This window comes from Micromesistius poutassou (assembly GCF_964030765.1).
Source record: "Micromesistius poutassou genome assembly, chromosome: 8".
NCBI lineage: Eukaryota > Metazoa > Chordata > Actinopteri > Gadiformes > Gadidae > Micromesistius > Micromesistius poutassou.
Genome location: NC_140278.1, coordinates 3,095,566 through 3,112,687, shown reverse-complemented (window position 1 = coordinate 3,112,687; position 17,122 = coordinate 3,095,566). Strand labels below are relative to the sequence as shown.

The window sequence follows — 17,122 nt, the reverse complement described above, 5'->3', positions numbered from 1 at the left end:
TACAATACATACACATATACAAGATTTAGTTCCAAACAATTTTACAGGTAAGCTATGCTACAAAGAAAAGCATGTAGTGTGTGATTTGCAGTAGCGGTCTCGGCTACGAGTAAAGCAGAAGCGATTCGGACAGATTTGCCCTTAGATCAACACATACAAAGTTTCACGTGTTTGCACAGAGATCACACACACCCTTGTGCATAAACACACACACACACACACACACACACACACACACACACACACACACACACACACACACACACACACAGGGTTAGGGTTAGGGTTAGTGTTGGGGGTCTTGGTCTGTCTTCAGAAGTCGTAGCAGAGAGAGATGATTTAGTGGGTTTGGTGCCTGAAGGCTCCCTGTGGTATTCATGTCATTCAGAGAGGAAGATGAATTATATAATCAATTAGAAAACTGTTTATCACTTCCACATCTCCATCCAAAACTAGTATTTAGAGTATTTTGTATTAGGTAATATAACTTTAGTATGATGAAGACCCCGGATGTGCTGGTGTGTGTTTGTCTGCTTTAGTTCTGTGTGCATGTGTGTACATGTTTGCTTGTGTTGTTTCTGTGCATTTGTGTGTGTGTGTGTGTGTGTGTGTGTGTGTGTGTGTATTGTATTCATGTTTGTGCACTTGTGTGTGCACGTTTAGGAACGGTGATACATTTCCTGTGTCCATGTTTCTCCATAAGTCTCAATATCACTCTGTCTCTCTCTATGTCTCTTTCTCTCTTTTCATCTCTATCTCTGTCTCTCTCTCTCTATCCATATCTTTCTCTGTGTCTCTCTGTGTCTCTCTCTCTCTGTCTCTCTCGCTCTCGTTCCATCTCTTTCTCTCTCTTTCTCTCTGTCTCTGTCTCTCTCTCTCTCTCTCTCTCTCTCTCTAATCTCTCTCTCTCTCTCTCTTAGAAAGAGTGAAGGTCTTGTGAGGAACGTGTGATCATGGCGGCGAGACGGGTCCTTCTCCTCGTCCTCATCATCACGGCCGCCGTGTGTCTCCATGGCAACGCTGCTCAGCGAACAGGTGGGTGTTATTAGCCTGTGATGACCTCACCTCCTGCATGGCAGAATGAACCATCAACTGGCGGTAGATAACTCCTCACCTCACATCTGTTCCTCTCGTTGTCTCGTTCACTCCCTCTGAAAGACATGAAACACACGGACGCACATGTCTGCACGGACATGCACACACTCAGGCATGCACAGTACACACACACACACACACACACACACACACACACACATACATACACACACACAAACTCAAGTTCGCAAGTTCTTAGCTCATTCATCTGATTGCAGAGTCAATGGTCCCTGGTGTAAGCATTTTAGCGTTTTATTTATTTATTCATTTATTTATATATTTGTAAAGTAAGGTCTAAAGTTTGTTTCTGTAACAGGGCAACATCGTTCAGCCCTGCAAAGAAGTAAATGTTCTTCGAAGCGCTTCACTGAAAGACACATGGTTGCTAGGCGTAATCGTGATATTGTTGATTTTAATATCCAGTCTATAAAAAAGATATTGCTCAAATAAAATACCATAGATCATAAATCCATCGCACGAGAATGTTGTAAGACTAAACTCTTAAATGTTGGTGCTTAGGGCACAACGCCAATTACGGCGCTCGCCTTTAGTGGTTCGTATGGTGAGCTGTCAGCAGATCCTTCAGATTTATAGCAGAAGTGGGGCTCCAACCTCCCACCTCCCAGCTAGCGATATCTCTTCAACGCACTTCACAGCTGAGCATCATGTCAGCCCAGCACTCCTTCCTAAAGTCCTGCACACACTGTTGCACGGTTCACGGCACGCTACCCTGACACCCCCCCCCACCTATCGATGGGAACTGCACTCGTCACTGCCACCCACCCACCGACACCATTCCCTCCTCACCACCCTCCTCCTCCTTTTCAAAAACGGTTTGCAACCCTAAGACACGTCACATGCCACGAACGTCTCTTCACCACAACAACTACCGCGAAAGCCCACCACCCCACTCTCATGCTTGATCACTCGGAGCATCCGCCTCTTCACCCGGAGGTCAAAACCTCCCGACGCGCCTGCAGCACCTCGACAAAGAAGTGACCAAAAGTCTCCCTCCTGATCTCAGTCTGCACTCAAGAGGCGGTGGCCGACATCGTGTTCATGGTGGACGGCTCGAGCAGCATCGGCGCCGACAACTTTGCGCAGGTCCGGCAGTTCCTGAAGACGTTGGTGCAAGGCTTTGACGTGGGCCCCAACCACGTGCGCATTGGCCTGGTGCAGTACAGCAACGTCCCGCGCACCGAGTTCCACCTGAATACCTTCCAGGACAAGCAGGGCGTCCTGGAGTACATCAGTGGCCTGTCGTACCGCGGCGGAGGGACCAACACCGGCCGCGGCCTGGAGTTCCTGTTGGCCAAGCACTTTACCGCGGCCGCCGGCAGTCGCGCCGAGAGCAACGTGCCGCAGGTCACCGTCGTGATCACGGACGGCAAGTCGCAGGACAACGTGTTGCAACACGCTACGGCGCTGAAGAAGAGGGGCGTCATCTTGTACGCCGTGGGGATCAAGGACGCCGATGACGAGCAGCTGCGGGAGATTGCGAGCGCTCCATACCTCCAGCACGTGTTCAGCGTGTCAGACTTTGGCGCCCTGCAGGGCATCTCGCTGAGTGTGGCGCAGACGCTGTGCACCAGCGTGGAGGAGGCGCGAGGACAGCGCTCCCTTGTGTTGCAAGGTAACGCCGCCCTTTGTCTCCAGTCAGTCACACAACCATTTTGAGGCCGGGATGTCGACACAGGCTCGACAAATGAGATTAAGGTATTGTGACGTCTGAACAGATGACATGGTCAACTCAAAATCAGCTCAGAGTCAAGCCTAAGGTACCAATATGTTAGTTTACCTTTAGGTCTGGAGTTTCCAAAGGGTATCGCAGACCCACTGATTCCGGCCAAGGAACCGAGTCCATACTCCCTTTGGGATTTTATAATTAACCTTGAAGAGGGATCTCTGCTAGGAATAAGGGGCTGCTTTGAACCTACTATGTAGCCTCTACGGTATCTCATGTCACTTGCATCTGGGATTCATCAAGAAGTTGAGTTGTGTGACCCATGATGCTACACGTGATGTACATCCTCCGGGTTTGGAACAAGGTCATCATTTACTCTGGAACATATACAAAACATTCACACACATCTCTGCACACCATAATATTTGCCAATGAGCTGATGGCTAACATTAACCAGCCACCCAAGACACCTTGTGTGTCATTTCCCAACAGAAGGGTTGTTATCAGGCTAGAGCACTGAGAGCCACATGTTTACAAGCCCTGGATGTGTTTTATGAATGGAGCTGAGATAACTTTAGAGTCAACTAAACTGACAAAGTGGTATCTAGCTCATGTGCATTTGGGTCAGCAGCAGCAAAATCAAGGCAACTGATATTCGGTTGCTTTGTGTCTCATAAAGTTACCTTGTTGCTCAGTTACTTTAATTCTCATACAATTTCTTATTATCATGAAATAATTTAAATACACAACAACTGCTTTTTTGCATACGTATACGTATTTACTCTGATTCTCATAGTTTCTTGCCAGTTACTTTACCAGTAACTCTGATTTTTAATTTGTTCCTCATAGTTACTTTAAATCTCAGTTACTATCATTTTCATAAAGTTACTTTCATCCTTTGATTCTGAGTTCCTTTAGTTCTCATTGATTTTGATTCTCATACTGCATTTTGATTCCCATACAATCACTTTGATTAACTGTTGCCTTAATTATCAGTTACTTTGGCTCTCATACAGTCACTTTAATTAGTAGATAGTCTCTTGGCTATCTGTAGGGTTTGGTGGTGGGAGGATCAACAGGGAAGCCAACACATAACACACACAAGTCTGTGTTAATCCTCTTTACCGTCATGTTCTTCATGTTTTATCAGCTTTTTAATTAACTCCACATTGCGATGGGGCAACCTGCAAGGTATTAAATAAACTACCTCTAACAGGCGTCTGGTTTTCACCTTGCGGATAGATTTATTTTATTATTAAAACATTTTCAACTTCACTTTGCAGCTTCGTAATCCAGTAAAAAACCAAGAGGCATTATGTGTAGATTTATTTAAGTACACACAGGTGTGTGTTTGGCTGAAAAGAATGGAAAGGCAAACACTTACATAACCCATTCCTTTCCCGTCCCAGACACTCACTCCACCCCAGCATGCACTCAGACATCACTGGCGGACATTGTGTTCCTGGTGGACGGCTCCTCCAGCATCGGCCCTGAGAGCTTCCAGGAGATGCTCCTCTTCCTCCAGAAGTTCATCCAGAACCTCGAGGTGGGCGCGGACAAGGTGCGTGTGGGCGTGGCACAGTACAGCGACCAGCCCTACAAGGAGTTCCTGCTGAAGGACCACATGGACGAGGCCTCGCTGCTGGAGCAGGTGAGCAAGATCCCGTACCGGCAGGGGGGCACCTTCACGGGCCAGGCCATCACCTTCCTCCAGCAGACCTTCTTCACCCCGGCGGCGGGCAGTCGCGCCGCGGAGGGCGTGCCCCAGATCGCTGTGGTGATCACGGACGGGGACTCGTCGGACGACGTGCTGGAGCCCGCACGGCAGCTGCGACAGCAGGGGGTGATCATGTTCGCCATCGGCGTCGGCAGTTCCAATGCGGCAGAGCTGCAAGGCATCGCCAACCGACCCCACGACCGCTTCCTGTTCAGCATCCACAACTACCAGGCCCTGCAGCAGCTGACTGACAGGCTGCTGCAGATCCTCTGTGTGTCCGTGAAGGACCAACACACCGGTATGGTGGCATCTCCACCACACACTCCCATGAACGCAAACACATACACACACACACACACATGCATGCATTCAGGTCCAGACACACACACACACACACACACACACACACACACGCACAAGCATGCACTCATTCACACAAATTAGTTTGAAACATAATTGATAAACTAATTATATATATATATATATATATATATACAGTATGTAATGATTCTATCTTCAATACTACTGCTTCTTTCGATGCCGTCATTCCGTTTTACTCTATTTGTTTCTTCTCCAGCTTTGGTGCAAAAGTTTTCCGACATCTACTTCCTGGTGGACAGCGGCCTGAGCGCGACCGACTTCCAGCTGATCCGGACCATGCTGGTGCGCCTGGTTAACCAGCTCAACGTGGGAGATACGGCCCACCGCATCGGCCTGGCCCAGTACGGCCAGGGCATCAAGGTTGAATTCCTAGCCAACCAGCACATGACCAAAGAAGAGGTGTTGGCCAACGTCCGGCGTTTCCGCGCACGCCGTCTCCAGGCCAACGAGCAGCGCAACCTGGGTGGCGCACTGACCTACGCCGCCACAAATTTCTTCAGCACTAGGGCCGGAAGCCGCGAGGACTTGGGCTACCGGCAGTTCCTGGTGGTCATATCCGCGGCCAACTCCAGCGACAGCGTCTACCAACCGGCCCGCCTGGTGAAGTCTGAGGGGGTAACGGTGATGGGCATTGGCCTCGGCTCCGGCATGACACACCAGATGAAGACGGTGGCCACTGCCCCCTATGTTTACCAGTCTGCCAACATCGTGCCGGAGCTGAAGGCGGCGTTTGAGACTGCGGAAGTGCCCGCCGAAGTGATTGAAGGTGAGGATGATGATTATCAATGATCATGGTCAATGGTCAATGAGGGACTTGGGATTCTGGTCAATTGTATCACTGTGCTGTTGGATGTATTGAGTTACTTCCTTCCGTTTTTGTGAATCACTTAGTTATTCAATTATTTAATTCAAAATTATTTAATTATTTAACATAGTCCTAACCCCCTCATTTACTTTTACAGATTGTTTAGCAGCCAGAGTAGCTGATGTCGTGTTCATTGTGGATGAGTCGGGAAGTATCGGTGGTACCAACTTTCAGTTGATGCGCACTTTCCTGCAGAAGATGGTGGAACGCCTCGACGTCCAGCCAAACAGAGTACGGGTTGGCATAGTCATGTACAATGACAATCCTACGGGCCGGGTCTACCTCAACACCTTCAATGACAAGAATGAGATCCTCCAGTTCATCAAGATTTTGCCCTACCATGGAGGAGGCACCAAAACAGGCCTAGCGCTGAAGTTTGCTCGCCAGAACGTCTTTGTTAAAGAGCGGGGAAGCCGGAAAAGCCAAGGCGTCCAGCAGGTGGCGGTGGTCATCACTGATGGAGAATCGCAGGATGAGGTGGAAAAGGAAGCGGCAGACCTGCGTCGCGATGGGGTCACCGTCTACGCCATCGGAATCAAAGATGCGAACAAGACCCAGCTGGTGCAGATGGCATCGCACCCTTCAAAAAAGCATATGTTCATTGTTGACAGTTTTACCAAGCTGAAGACCTTGCTGAAGACCCTGGAGAAGATCGTGTGCAGCAACATCCTCCGTCAGTCGTTTACAATCAACACAAGAAGAACTTTTATCAAAGAAGGTTTGGGCCCGATTGTTTCCATTTTAAAAGTTGCTTTTGACGTTTTAGTTCCCAAATATTGCTAACTATGATGTTGAGATGTTGGGTATGGATCCCATGACCTTTCAGCTGAGAACACGATACACTATTGTGATGGTATTAGCCTAAAAAATATATATCTATTCTAAAACATTCTTTGTTTTATTTCTCCAGGATGTATGCATACAGACGAAGCCGACATATTCTTTTTGATCGACCAATCAGGAAGTATTTGGCCCAACGACTTCACAGACATGAAGAAATTCATCACTGAGTTTCTGCACACCTTCCGCATTGGCCCAGACCACGTCCGCGTTGGGCTTGTCAAATATGCAGACTCGCCCACCTTAGAGTTCGACCTGACCACGTACACTGACAGCAAAACCCTGGAGAAGGCGATGTTGAACATCCGACAGGTCGGTGGCGGTACCGAGACCGGACGTGGCCTGTCCTTCATGGAGCCCCTGTTTGAGAGAGCCGTGAAAACTCGAGGGCACGAAGTCCCTGAGTACCTCATCGTCATCACGGACGGGAAGTCAACTGACGAGGTCAAACTTCCCGCAGGGAATCTGAGAACCCAGGGTGTCATCATCTATGCAATCGGAGTGAAGAGCGCAGACGAGGAAGAGTTGAATGAGATATCTGGAAGCCCGAAGAAGACCTTCTTAGTGAATAATTTTGATGCCCTGAAGCCGATCAAGGATGACATTATCACAGACATGTGTGCACCAGATGGTAAGCACATTTCTCTCTATGTACATCCAGTGGACTTTTATTCCCACATTTGTTGAATTTGTATAGGTTCAATTTGTTGTGGATCTATCCAGTTATAATGTACTTTCTCACATTGGTGTTCTGGAAAAAAGCAAGGTTTTGAATGTGTTTCTTGTCCACAGCCTGCAAGGACATTCCAGGGGATCTCATTTTCTTGATCGACAGCTCTGGAAGCATCGGAACAGACGACTACCAGAAGATGAAGGACTTCATGAAAGCCATGATTGGCAAATCTCAGGTTGGACAGGAAATGGTGCATGTGGGAGTCATGCAGTTCAGCACCATCCAGAGGCAGGAGTTCCGCCTCAATAACTTCTACGACAAAGGAGACATGTGGAAAGCTATTGACAACATGCAGCAGATTGGCGGAGGCACGCACACGGGCCAGGCCCTGACCGAAGTCTCCCTGTCCTTTGACTCGGCCAGCGGGGGTCGTTCGGGGATGAGACAGAACCTGATTGTGATTACCGATGGCGAGTCCCAGGATCAGGTGAAGGGGCCGGCCGAGGTGTTGAGGAAAAAGGGTGTGACCATCTTCTCCATCGGACTGGTGGACGCCAACACCACACAACTTTTGGAGATCAGTGGCTCAGACGACCTCGTGTTCACTGAGAGGAACTTTGATGCACTGAAGGACTTGGAGAGCGAGCTGGCTCTGCAACTCTGTGAGAGAGGTGAGACAACACTAGTGTTGATGCTGTGTATAATGGTGGGAACTGTACTTGCATATTATACAATGAATATGCAAATCCAAATATCAAATTTATAAACATTCAAGTAAACAGTTTAATGATTTACCACTAAATAAAATGCAGTTGAGTATGAGTATTTTTTTCATTTGTATTTGTACTAAAGCGGAAAGTCAATATCTTCATGACGTTAGATATCACCCAAAGTCTAACCTTCAACGAATCTGTAATGATAATTCAATCAACAATGTAGAATTCTTCTGTCTCTTCCTTTAGAGTGCAAGAAGACAGAGGTGGCAGACATCATCTTCTTGGTCGATGGCTCCACCAGCATCACCGACCAAAAGTTCAAGAACATGCAGAAGTTCATGGAGTCCATCGTAAACGAGACCTCCGTCGGCGTGAATATGACACGTTTTGGCGTCATCCTTTACTCCAGCGAAGCCGAATCCAATTTCACCCTCAAAGAGCATTTCTCAAAGAGACAGGTGTTGAAGGCCATTCAGGCACTCAAGTCCCCGAACGGAGACACCTACACAGGCAAGGCCTTGGCCTACACCCTGCAGTACTTTGAAGAAAAGTATGGCGGCCGCCGGGCGTCCAAGGTGCCCCAGATCCTGATGGTGATCACAGATGGCGACGCCACCGACCCACACCACCTGATGGCTCCAGCTGTGGCGCTGCGCGAGAAGGGCATCAGCGTGTACAGCATTGGAGTGGAGGGTGCCAACAAGGCTGAGCTGGAGATCGTGGCCGGGGAACCCTCCAGGGTCTTCTTCGTGGACAACTTTGACGCCCTGGACACCCTTTACAAAAACATCTCCCATGTCCTCTGCAGCGACACCATTCCTGGTAACTATCTGTCTATCTGTCTGTCTGTCACTAAATGATCAAGAGTAATATATTCAAGGGAGTTGTACTGTAGAATACAGAATAGAATACTGTAATGTAGAGTACAGTATAGTATATTAGTGTAAAACGTTGATCATTAAATCTATCGATCGACGTGAAGAGTGTCGTTTTTGTGAGTATATTGTGTACAATATATATACAATATACAATTGTATAGTATAGTGTTGAAAGTAGTGTATAGGGTGTAGTATAGTGCAATAAAGAGCAAAGCATACAGTATAATAGAATAAAGAGTATTGAGTATTGAGAGAAGTACAGGGTAGGGTACTTTTCGACTTTTCGAGTATTGAAATATATCAAAATTAGTGCCTAAAGTGTTCAGTACCGTAGAGAATTGACCCAGACAAACCAGTGCCCCGTGTGTTGTGTTCAGTGTTCAGTACCGTAGAGCATTGACCCAGACAAACCAGTACCTCCGTGTGTTCCCAGAATGTCAAAAGACGGAAGCGGACCTGGTTCTGCTGGTTGACACGTCGGAGAGCATCAGCGACGCTGAGTACGGCACCATGAAGACCTTCATGACCAACCTCGTCGGCAGCTTCAAGATCAGCCAGGAGCTGGTGCGTGTGGGCGTGGCCCAGTTCAGCAGCTCCCCGCAGAAGGAGTTCTACCTGAACCAGTTCAACACAGTGGAGGAGGTGACCAAGAATATCCTGGACATGGTGCAGCAGAAGGAAGGAACTATGATCGGACGCGCGCTGGACTTCATCAAGACCTACTTCCAGACGTCCACCGGGAGCCGCATCAAGAGTGGCGTCTCCCAGAACCTGATACTGATGACGGACGGGGAGTCCAACGACGACGTGGTGCAGGCGGCCGAGGTGCTCCGGGGGATGGGCATCGAGATCTTTGTCATTGGCATCGGAGCCGTCAACAAGCTGGAGCTGAAGAAGATCACGGCCGACTCCGGCCTCATCTTCACAGTCCAGGACTTCGGCTCACTGGCAAAGATCAAGCAGAAGGTGGTGGACACCATATGCGAAAATCCCCACAATGACACATCTGGTGAGAATACCTGCATGCCTGTCAGTCTGTTCATCTGTCTGTCTGTCTGTTTGGACATGCATCTGTCGGTTGGCGATAAAAATAAAATATAACTTTATGGGTTAATCAAACTATTTCCGGGAACTGGTCCATTGAGAAATTTAGATTTACCTTTAGCCATCTCTCTCTCTCCCTGCCTCTCCTTCTCCCTCTCCCCCCCCTCTCTCTCTCTCTCTCTCTCTCTCTCTCTCTCTCTCTCTCTCTCCCTCTCTCTCTCTCTCTCTCTCTCTCTCTCTCTCTCTCTCTGTCTCTCTCTCAGTCTCAGACTGCAGTATCGATGTGGCCATTGGTTTTGACATGTCCCAGCGGGCTGGGTCTCAGCTGCTGGTCAGCGGGTTCCCCAAGCTCCGGGCGGCCCTGCCGGAGATCCTCTACTATGTGTCCACGCTGAAGGGCCTCTGCTGCGTCCAGAACACGCCAATCACACCCAACATCGCCTTCCGGCTGGTCAGCCGAGACGGGCGTGTCCTGTACGACTTCAACTTTGAGCCGTTCAGCGAGGCGGTGTTGGACAAGGTCATGAACCTGCAGATGTCAGAGGCTACCTTCTTCAATGCGGCCCTGCTCACCTCCTTCCAAGAGAAGTTCAAGACCCAGTCCACGGCCGGTGCCAAGGTACAGCACAGCACAAGCGAGCGGGAACATTTGTCGTGGACATGGCCAATAATTGTTTGTCTGTTGAATGTCTTCTTCTAAACTTGTTTTGGATGTTTGTGCATATGCGTGCCAGGTGCTCGTGGTCTTCACAGATGGTCTGAATGAAGATGTTATGAAGCTGGAGCATCAGTCTGAGCTTCTGCGTCTGTCTGGTGAGGCCAGGATGCACATGGCACTCTGTGTACTACTGCAGAATACTGAAGCCGCCAAACTCTACAATAATATCTCTCACAAATTCATCTTTAAAACATAGAGGTGGAATCCATTATACCTGACTTTATTCTTCCTTCTCTTTTTTGCACTTTCCCGTTTGCATATTTGTCTTTCTGTCTGTGTCCCCCCCCCCCCTCTCTCTCTCTCTCTCTTTCTCTCTGTACATATCTCTGTCTCTTGCTCCCTCACTGTGTGTGTCTCCTCTCTCTGAATCTCACTCTCTCTCACTGTATCTTTCTATCTCTATCTCTCTCTCTCTCTCTCTCACTCTGTCTGCATCTCTCTCTGCCGTTCCTGTCTGTCTCTACCTGTCTGTCTGCCTCTCTCTCCCTGTCTGTCTCTTCAGGGGTGAATGCCCTGCTGGCGGTGGCGCTGGACGGTGTGAGTGACTCCAGCCAGATCCAGATGGTGGAGTTCGGTCGAGGGTTTGGCTACAAGGTCCCGCTCAGCGTGGGCATGCCGAGTGTGGGCAGCACCGTGCTCAAACAGATCGTAAGTCCACCTTAAACTAAAGTGAACTAGACTAAACAGATCATAAGTCCACCTTAAACTAAAGTGAACTAGACTAAACAGATCATAAGTCCACCTTAAACTAAACTATGCAAAAACAATTGTAAGTCCACCTTAAACTAATCTATACTAAACAGATCATAAGTCCACAGTAAACTAAACTATACTAAACAGATCCTAAGTTCACCTTAAACTAATCTATATTAAACAGATCATTGAATGCACATTTACGGTGGACTCGTGAACTGTTTAGTTTAGTTTAAGGTGGACACCTTAAACTAAACTAAACAGTTCATGAGTCCACTGTAAACTAAACTAAACAATACTAAACAGATAAAAAGTCCATGCTAAACTAAACCACAACTGTACATTTAACGTTCTCATTTCTCTCTCTCTCTCCCTCGCCCTCTCCCTCTCTCTCTCTCGTCCAGGACGCAGTGGCCGAGCGAGAATGCTGTGGTGTCATGTGTAAATGTTCGGGACATGAAGGAAGCCGAGGCTCACGAGGATCCTCAGCTGCAAAGGTGAAAGGTCACCACCAGAGATCTGGAAGCCATGGACAGACTTAAAGATCTACGTTTGAACGCCTCACACATTCTGACAGCATTACCCTTAAATATACAACACATGTTAATGGTGATGAAGTCAGAGGTGGTGATGTGTTTAGGGGAAGTAATGTAATGAAGTTATGAGGTCAAAAGTGATGGTGTCATGGACGAGATGCAAAGTCACTATGAGATTATTCTCGTCATTTTCCAACATGAAACCACTGAGAGTTATCCCTCTTTGTTATAACAGCTTTCATAACTTCCCATCGGAGCATAGGCTCGGAGGTGACACTGCTGTATACACAAGGCTCTAGGAGTGGTGATGGTAGCTCCGGCCAACGTCAGTCGAGGGTCTCCTCAGGGCCAGCAGGAATTACTCCTCCATCACGTCCATCGCTCTCTCTCACCAGCTGCAGGCTTTTGTTTTATTTCCTGTGCGTTTGAGAGGTTATCTGAGGTCCACTGGAGGCTGCTGGGAGGAGAAGGAGAGCCCGGAGCCTCAGAAAGAAAAAGAGGGATGAACGCTATGGGATACGAGCCCAGTAGAGACAGGGAGGACGCAGTAGAGTCCATAGTAGAGTCAGGGGGGACGCAGTAGAGTCCATAGTAGAGTCAGGGGGGACGCAGTAGAGTCCATAGTAGAGTCAGGGGGGACGCAGTAGAGTCCATAGTAGTCAGACAGAAACCATGTCACAATAAGACGTACACAAAAGCATTCAAAAGAGAAACAACACATACATTGAACACACATTTATGCAAACTCACTATCCAACACTGTCCAAATGTCGACCGGGTCCAGCTGGTTCTACAGCCGCTGGGGCGAGATGTGGGGGGGTGGGGGTGCAGGGGTGCCCCAGGTTGGCCCCACCAATGGGGTTGGAGGATTAGTCGGAGGGGTGCCGGGCGTTTCAGTTGTAGCGTGGTAAACAGAAGACACATGTCGCATTAGAGCCAGTAGAGGAAAGACCCTCTCAATGAGGACAGTGGTACATGAAGTAACATAGACGACTGAAGTACATGATGTTAAACAGTGTGTGTGTGTGTGTGTGTGTGTGTGTGTTGTGTGTTTTCAGGGCGGTCCCGGACCTAAAGGTCATCCAGGATTCCCAGGAGAGGAAGGGACTGCCGTGAGTATTACGTTTCCTTATGTAATTATCGGTTTATTATAAATAATATTATTTCAACTCCTCCTCGTCTGTTGCGTCAAATCAAACTGAAGAGCATACATATACATGACAATGCACACATGAACATTTAGAACACATATACATACATATGCTCACAGCAATACATACTCTCAGAGCTTGTATCAGCTTTTTATTTATATTGTTTATATTGTCCAATACAAACTTCTGCCAGACTGAAGGAGTCTTGATTGGAGAAGAAAATTGAAAACATTGCACCTCACATCTGGGTCATTAGAGTAGTGTTAATATTTATGCTGTTGTTCTTGGCTTATGTAAGAACGGTCTGGAGACTGTATTTCAGCTCTCTCTCTCTTTCTCTCCCGCAGGGCGATCGAGGCCATCCCGGGCCCACTGGGGCCCGAGGAATCCAGGGATGCCCGGGGACCAGAGGACAGAAGGTGAACACACAGCCCAGATGGACAGACAGACGGACCACAGCACCACTAATACTGCTACTGTCAGCACTACAGCTAAACTACATCTAACCCCACGACTACAATTCATAGACAGACTCATAAAAGTACTTCTACTCATGATAACAGCAGTAGACTTGAGTTGTGATCGTACTGTGGACGTCTGAATGACAGCGGTGGTTGGCAAATTGTGTGTTTAATCTGGTTCTCTGTTGTTTGATTGACAGGGAAATCGGGGTCACCGTGGCGACAAGGTGAGTGTCTGAACCTTCAGGAAACCGTTCTTTAGTCCAGCAAATGAAGTCAGGGATTGGGTATCACAGAGGAATGTTTGGACTGAACTCTGAGATGAGAAGGGGAGCTGTTGAGAGCAGGAGGAGGTGAGAGGAGGAGGGAGTTGAGAGGAGGAGATGAGAGGTGGAGATGAGAGGAGGAGGTGAGGAGGAGGAGGTGAGAGGTGGAGATGAGAGGAGGAGGTGAGAGGAGGAGGTGAGAGGTGGAGATGAGAGGAGGAGGTGAGAGGAGGAGGGAGTTGAGAGGAGGAGATGAGAGGTGGAGATGAGAGGAGGAGGTGAGGAGGAGGAGGTGAGAGGTGGAGATGAGAGGAGGAGGTGAGGAGGAGGAGGTGAGAGGAGGGAGGTGAGAGGAGGAGGAGAAGGTGAGAGGAGAAGGTAGAGGAAGAGGAGGAGGGAGGTGGATTATTCAGAATGAGGGTAAGAGGATGGGGAGAAACGAGGAGGTAAGATCAGGCGGGAGGAGGAGGAAAGTGGAGAGAGGAGGTCAGCTGGTGGGGGGGGGGGGGGGAGGAGGAGGGAGGTCAGAGAATGAGGAGGTGAGAGGAGGTCTGATTCTATTTTTACTCCTTCAGGGTGAAGAGGGCGATTTTGGACTGGATGGAGTCGATGGAGAGCAGGTAACCAGCTAGCTTCAGCTACACCATGTTACATGTAAAATACACCACCTATCATGTTGAATGTGTTACTGTTTGTGTTTGTGTCCGCAGGGTGAAGCGGGCTTGAAGGGAGCTTTAGGAGATAGAGGACGTCCAGGAAATGCGGTAAACTGCTCTTGTTTATTATTAATGACAACAGCTTATATTAATCAGTCGTGTAGCAGGCTCACAATGAGGATCAGATAGATGTCATTCGTGAGCTAGTAGAGGTTAGGGCATGTGATGTCATGATGACGGTGTGTGAACTTTGACCTGTGTTACCATCTCCAGGGCAACACAGGGATTCCAGGAGAGGGAGGAGTCAAAGGACAACAAGGACTCAGAGGAGACCCGGTATACTGTACTCTCTCTCTCTCTCTAATCAAGTCAAGTCTGAGCTGGCCAGCTGGCTAACATGCAAACACACTAGTTAACACAGCAAAGAGAATAAGGTGGTCATGCTGAGAGTGGGTTTGCTCAAATTCATTGTCATTCATTGTCAAAGTCATTGGTAAATGTTGATACAACGTTACATATATAAATTATTTATTATTGATTATCTGGCAAAAAAAGTGCCCGTCTTCAAATGTGTATTTGTAAATATTACAGTCAACTACAGTATATATATTGGGTATATATTGGGTTTGTCGTGCATAAGTGCAGTACAAAAAATGGATGTCTTTAATTTCTAAATCCTGGCTATGGCCCTGGATACATCCCAACGTGCATCTTGTGTTTTTATAGGATGGATAAAACACGGCTTTAACTTCCAACTCGAGTTTAACAGAGAGAGATTGACTTCATATGAAATTCATTTTGAAGCATGCAAGATATCAATCATGTCCATTTGTCACACACACACACACACACACACACACACACACACACACACACACACACACACACACATACTAGCTCTTAAGTCTGAGTTTCAATCCAAGACCCTTTTGAACTCATAACTCAGCTGGAGCACATCTGGATCGCTCAAGACCTGAACGTCTGGCCTATTGAAACTCTGACCACGTACTGTGTGTGTGTGTGTGTGTGTGTCTTGTGACTCAGGGGGAAGCTGGATCTGTCAATTCGGAGGTGGGACCAAAAGGAGAACCAGGAAACGCTGGTATTCCGGTAAGGAACCTCCAGTTTCTCAGTTAATATGAAAGAATGTTCACTAGTCTACGTCTCTCTCTCTCTCTCTCTCTCTCTCTCTCTCTCTCTCTCACTCTCTCTCTCTCTCTCTCTCTCTCTCTCTCTCTCTCTCTCTCTCTCTCTCTCCACAAAACTGAAAAGAGTTAAACGTTTTGTCAAAACTCCACACATCTCTTTCAAAATGAAACACTCAAAACTATGTTCTCTCTTCTCAAAACGGATTCTTTCCACCAAAATGATAAACACAGCTATCATATGAATATATCTTAGAGAGCATAAATTAAACACTGGTATGATACATTTAAAACACTTCCATCAAAATACTGTTTACATATGTTCATATGGCTTCATGAGGCCATGTTACATATTCAAATGTATAAAATTGTTTAGAAATAGCTTCCTTTTTAAAAGTTGCTATTAGGTGATACAGTATAAAGAAAGACTGTTGTAAAGACTGTTGCCATATTGTAATACAATACTGTGAATATATCATAGAAATATTGCATTGACACAATCGTATCAGAATAGGATACAATTCATATTTGTCTATCCAATGAGCTCCAATGGTCTAAATTCACAATTCCAGCGTCATAGGCAAGGCAAGGCAAGGCAACTTTATTTATATAGCACTTTTCATACACAAGGCAGACTCAAAGTGCTTCACATATAAACATTGTCATACAATAAAATAAAACAATAGTTAAGTAAAAAGTAAAATAGATAGAAAATAAAGGCAAAGTTAAAAAAAAACATTTTAGAAAGGCAGAGTTAAAAGAAATGCATTTTAGAAAGTGAGAAAATAAAGGCAAAGTTAAAATAATAAATATTTAAGATTTAGCAGAAAGCTAAAGCAAACATAAAAGTCTTCAGTCTTGTTTTAAAAGCTGTCAGAGTTGGGGCAAGTCTTAAATCCTCAGGGAGTTTATTCCAGCTATTTGTTGCATAGTAACTAAATCCTGCTTCCCCATGTTTCGTGTTGACTCTGGGGATAATTAACAGATTGGTCTCAGAGGATCTTAGTGGCCTAGAAGGCTTATGTAGTGGAAGCATATCAGTTAAATATTTTGGCCCTAAACCATGTAGGGATTTATAGGTTAGCAACATGATTTTAAAATCAATTCTCTGACATACAGGGAGCCAATGTAATGATTTAAGAATTGGTGTAATATGTTCACATTTTTTGGTCTTTGTTAGAACTCTAGCAGCAGCATTCTGAACAAGCTGTAGTTGCCTTAGAGTTTTTTTTGGGAGACCTGTAAGGAGACCATTGCAGTAATCAAGCTTGCTAGTGATAAAGGCATGTACAAGTGTTTGTAAGTCTTCGGTAGACATGAGCCCTCTAAGTCTTGCTACGTTTTTAAGGTGATAATATGCAGATTTTGTAACTGATTTGACTGTCGAAATGTAAATCTGAATCCATGATAACCCCTAGATTTCTGGCTTTGATTGAGGTTTTCAGGGACAGAGATTGAAGGTGTTGGGTAACTTTAAGCCTTTCGGTTTTAGCACCAAATCCAATTATCTCGGTTTTGTCCTCATTTAGTTGAAGGAAATTTTGGCACATCCAGTCTTTGACTTGCTCAATGCACTGGCACAACAGATCAATGGGCTGATAGT

At 46.8% G+C, this 17,122-nt stretch overlaps 1 protein-coding gene across 1 annotated transcript in view; it reads left to right on the top strand.

Annotated features, from left to right (window-relative positions):
* Window positions 1-953: 953 nt before the first annotated feature.
* The window catches only part of LOC311351441 (collagen alpha-6(VI) chain-like), a gene marked incomplete at its 5' end in the record, with an annotated part of 30,162 nt that continues 13,993 nt past the window's right edge, over window positions 954-17,122 (top strand). Inside the window, 20 exons of the mRNA XM_084471583.1 lie at window positions 954-1,035; window positions 2,120-2,728; window positions 4,189-4,794; window positions 5,074-5,643; window positions 5,840-6,460; window positions 6,653-7,213; window positions 7,375-7,926; window positions 8,218-8,793; window positions 9,283-9,858; window positions 10,157-10,512; window positions 10,628-10,706; window positions 11,114-11,259; window positions 11,709-11,801; window positions 12,899-12,952; window positions 13,339-13,410; window positions 13,653-13,679; window positions 14,294-14,338; window positions 14,429-14,482; window positions 14,648-14,710; window positions 15,419-15,484. Of these exons, the coding sequence (XP_084327709.1) occupies window positions 954-1,035; window positions 2,120-2,728; window positions 4,189-4,794; window positions 5,074-5,643; window positions 5,840-6,460; window positions 6,653-7,213; window positions 7,375-7,926; window positions 8,218-8,793; window positions 9,283-9,858; window positions 10,157-10,512; window positions 10,628-10,706; window positions 11,114-11,259; window positions 11,709-11,801; window positions 12,899-12,952; window positions 13,339-13,410; window positions 13,653-13,679; window positions 14,294-14,338; window positions 14,429-14,482; window positions 14,648-14,710; window positions 15,419-15,484 (5,808 nt within the window). The remainder of the gene's footprint in view (window positions 1,036-2,119; window positions 2,729-4,188; window positions 4,795-5,073; window positions 5,644-5,839; window positions 6,461-6,652; window positions 7,214-7,374; window positions 7,927-8,217; window positions 8,794-9,282; window positions 9,859-10,156; window positions 10,513-10,627; window positions 10,707-11,113; window positions 11,260-11,708; window positions 11,802-12,898; window positions 12,953-13,338; window positions 13,411-13,652; window positions 13,680-14,293; window positions 14,339-14,428; window positions 14,483-14,647; window positions 14,711-15,418; window positions 15,485-17,122) is intronic.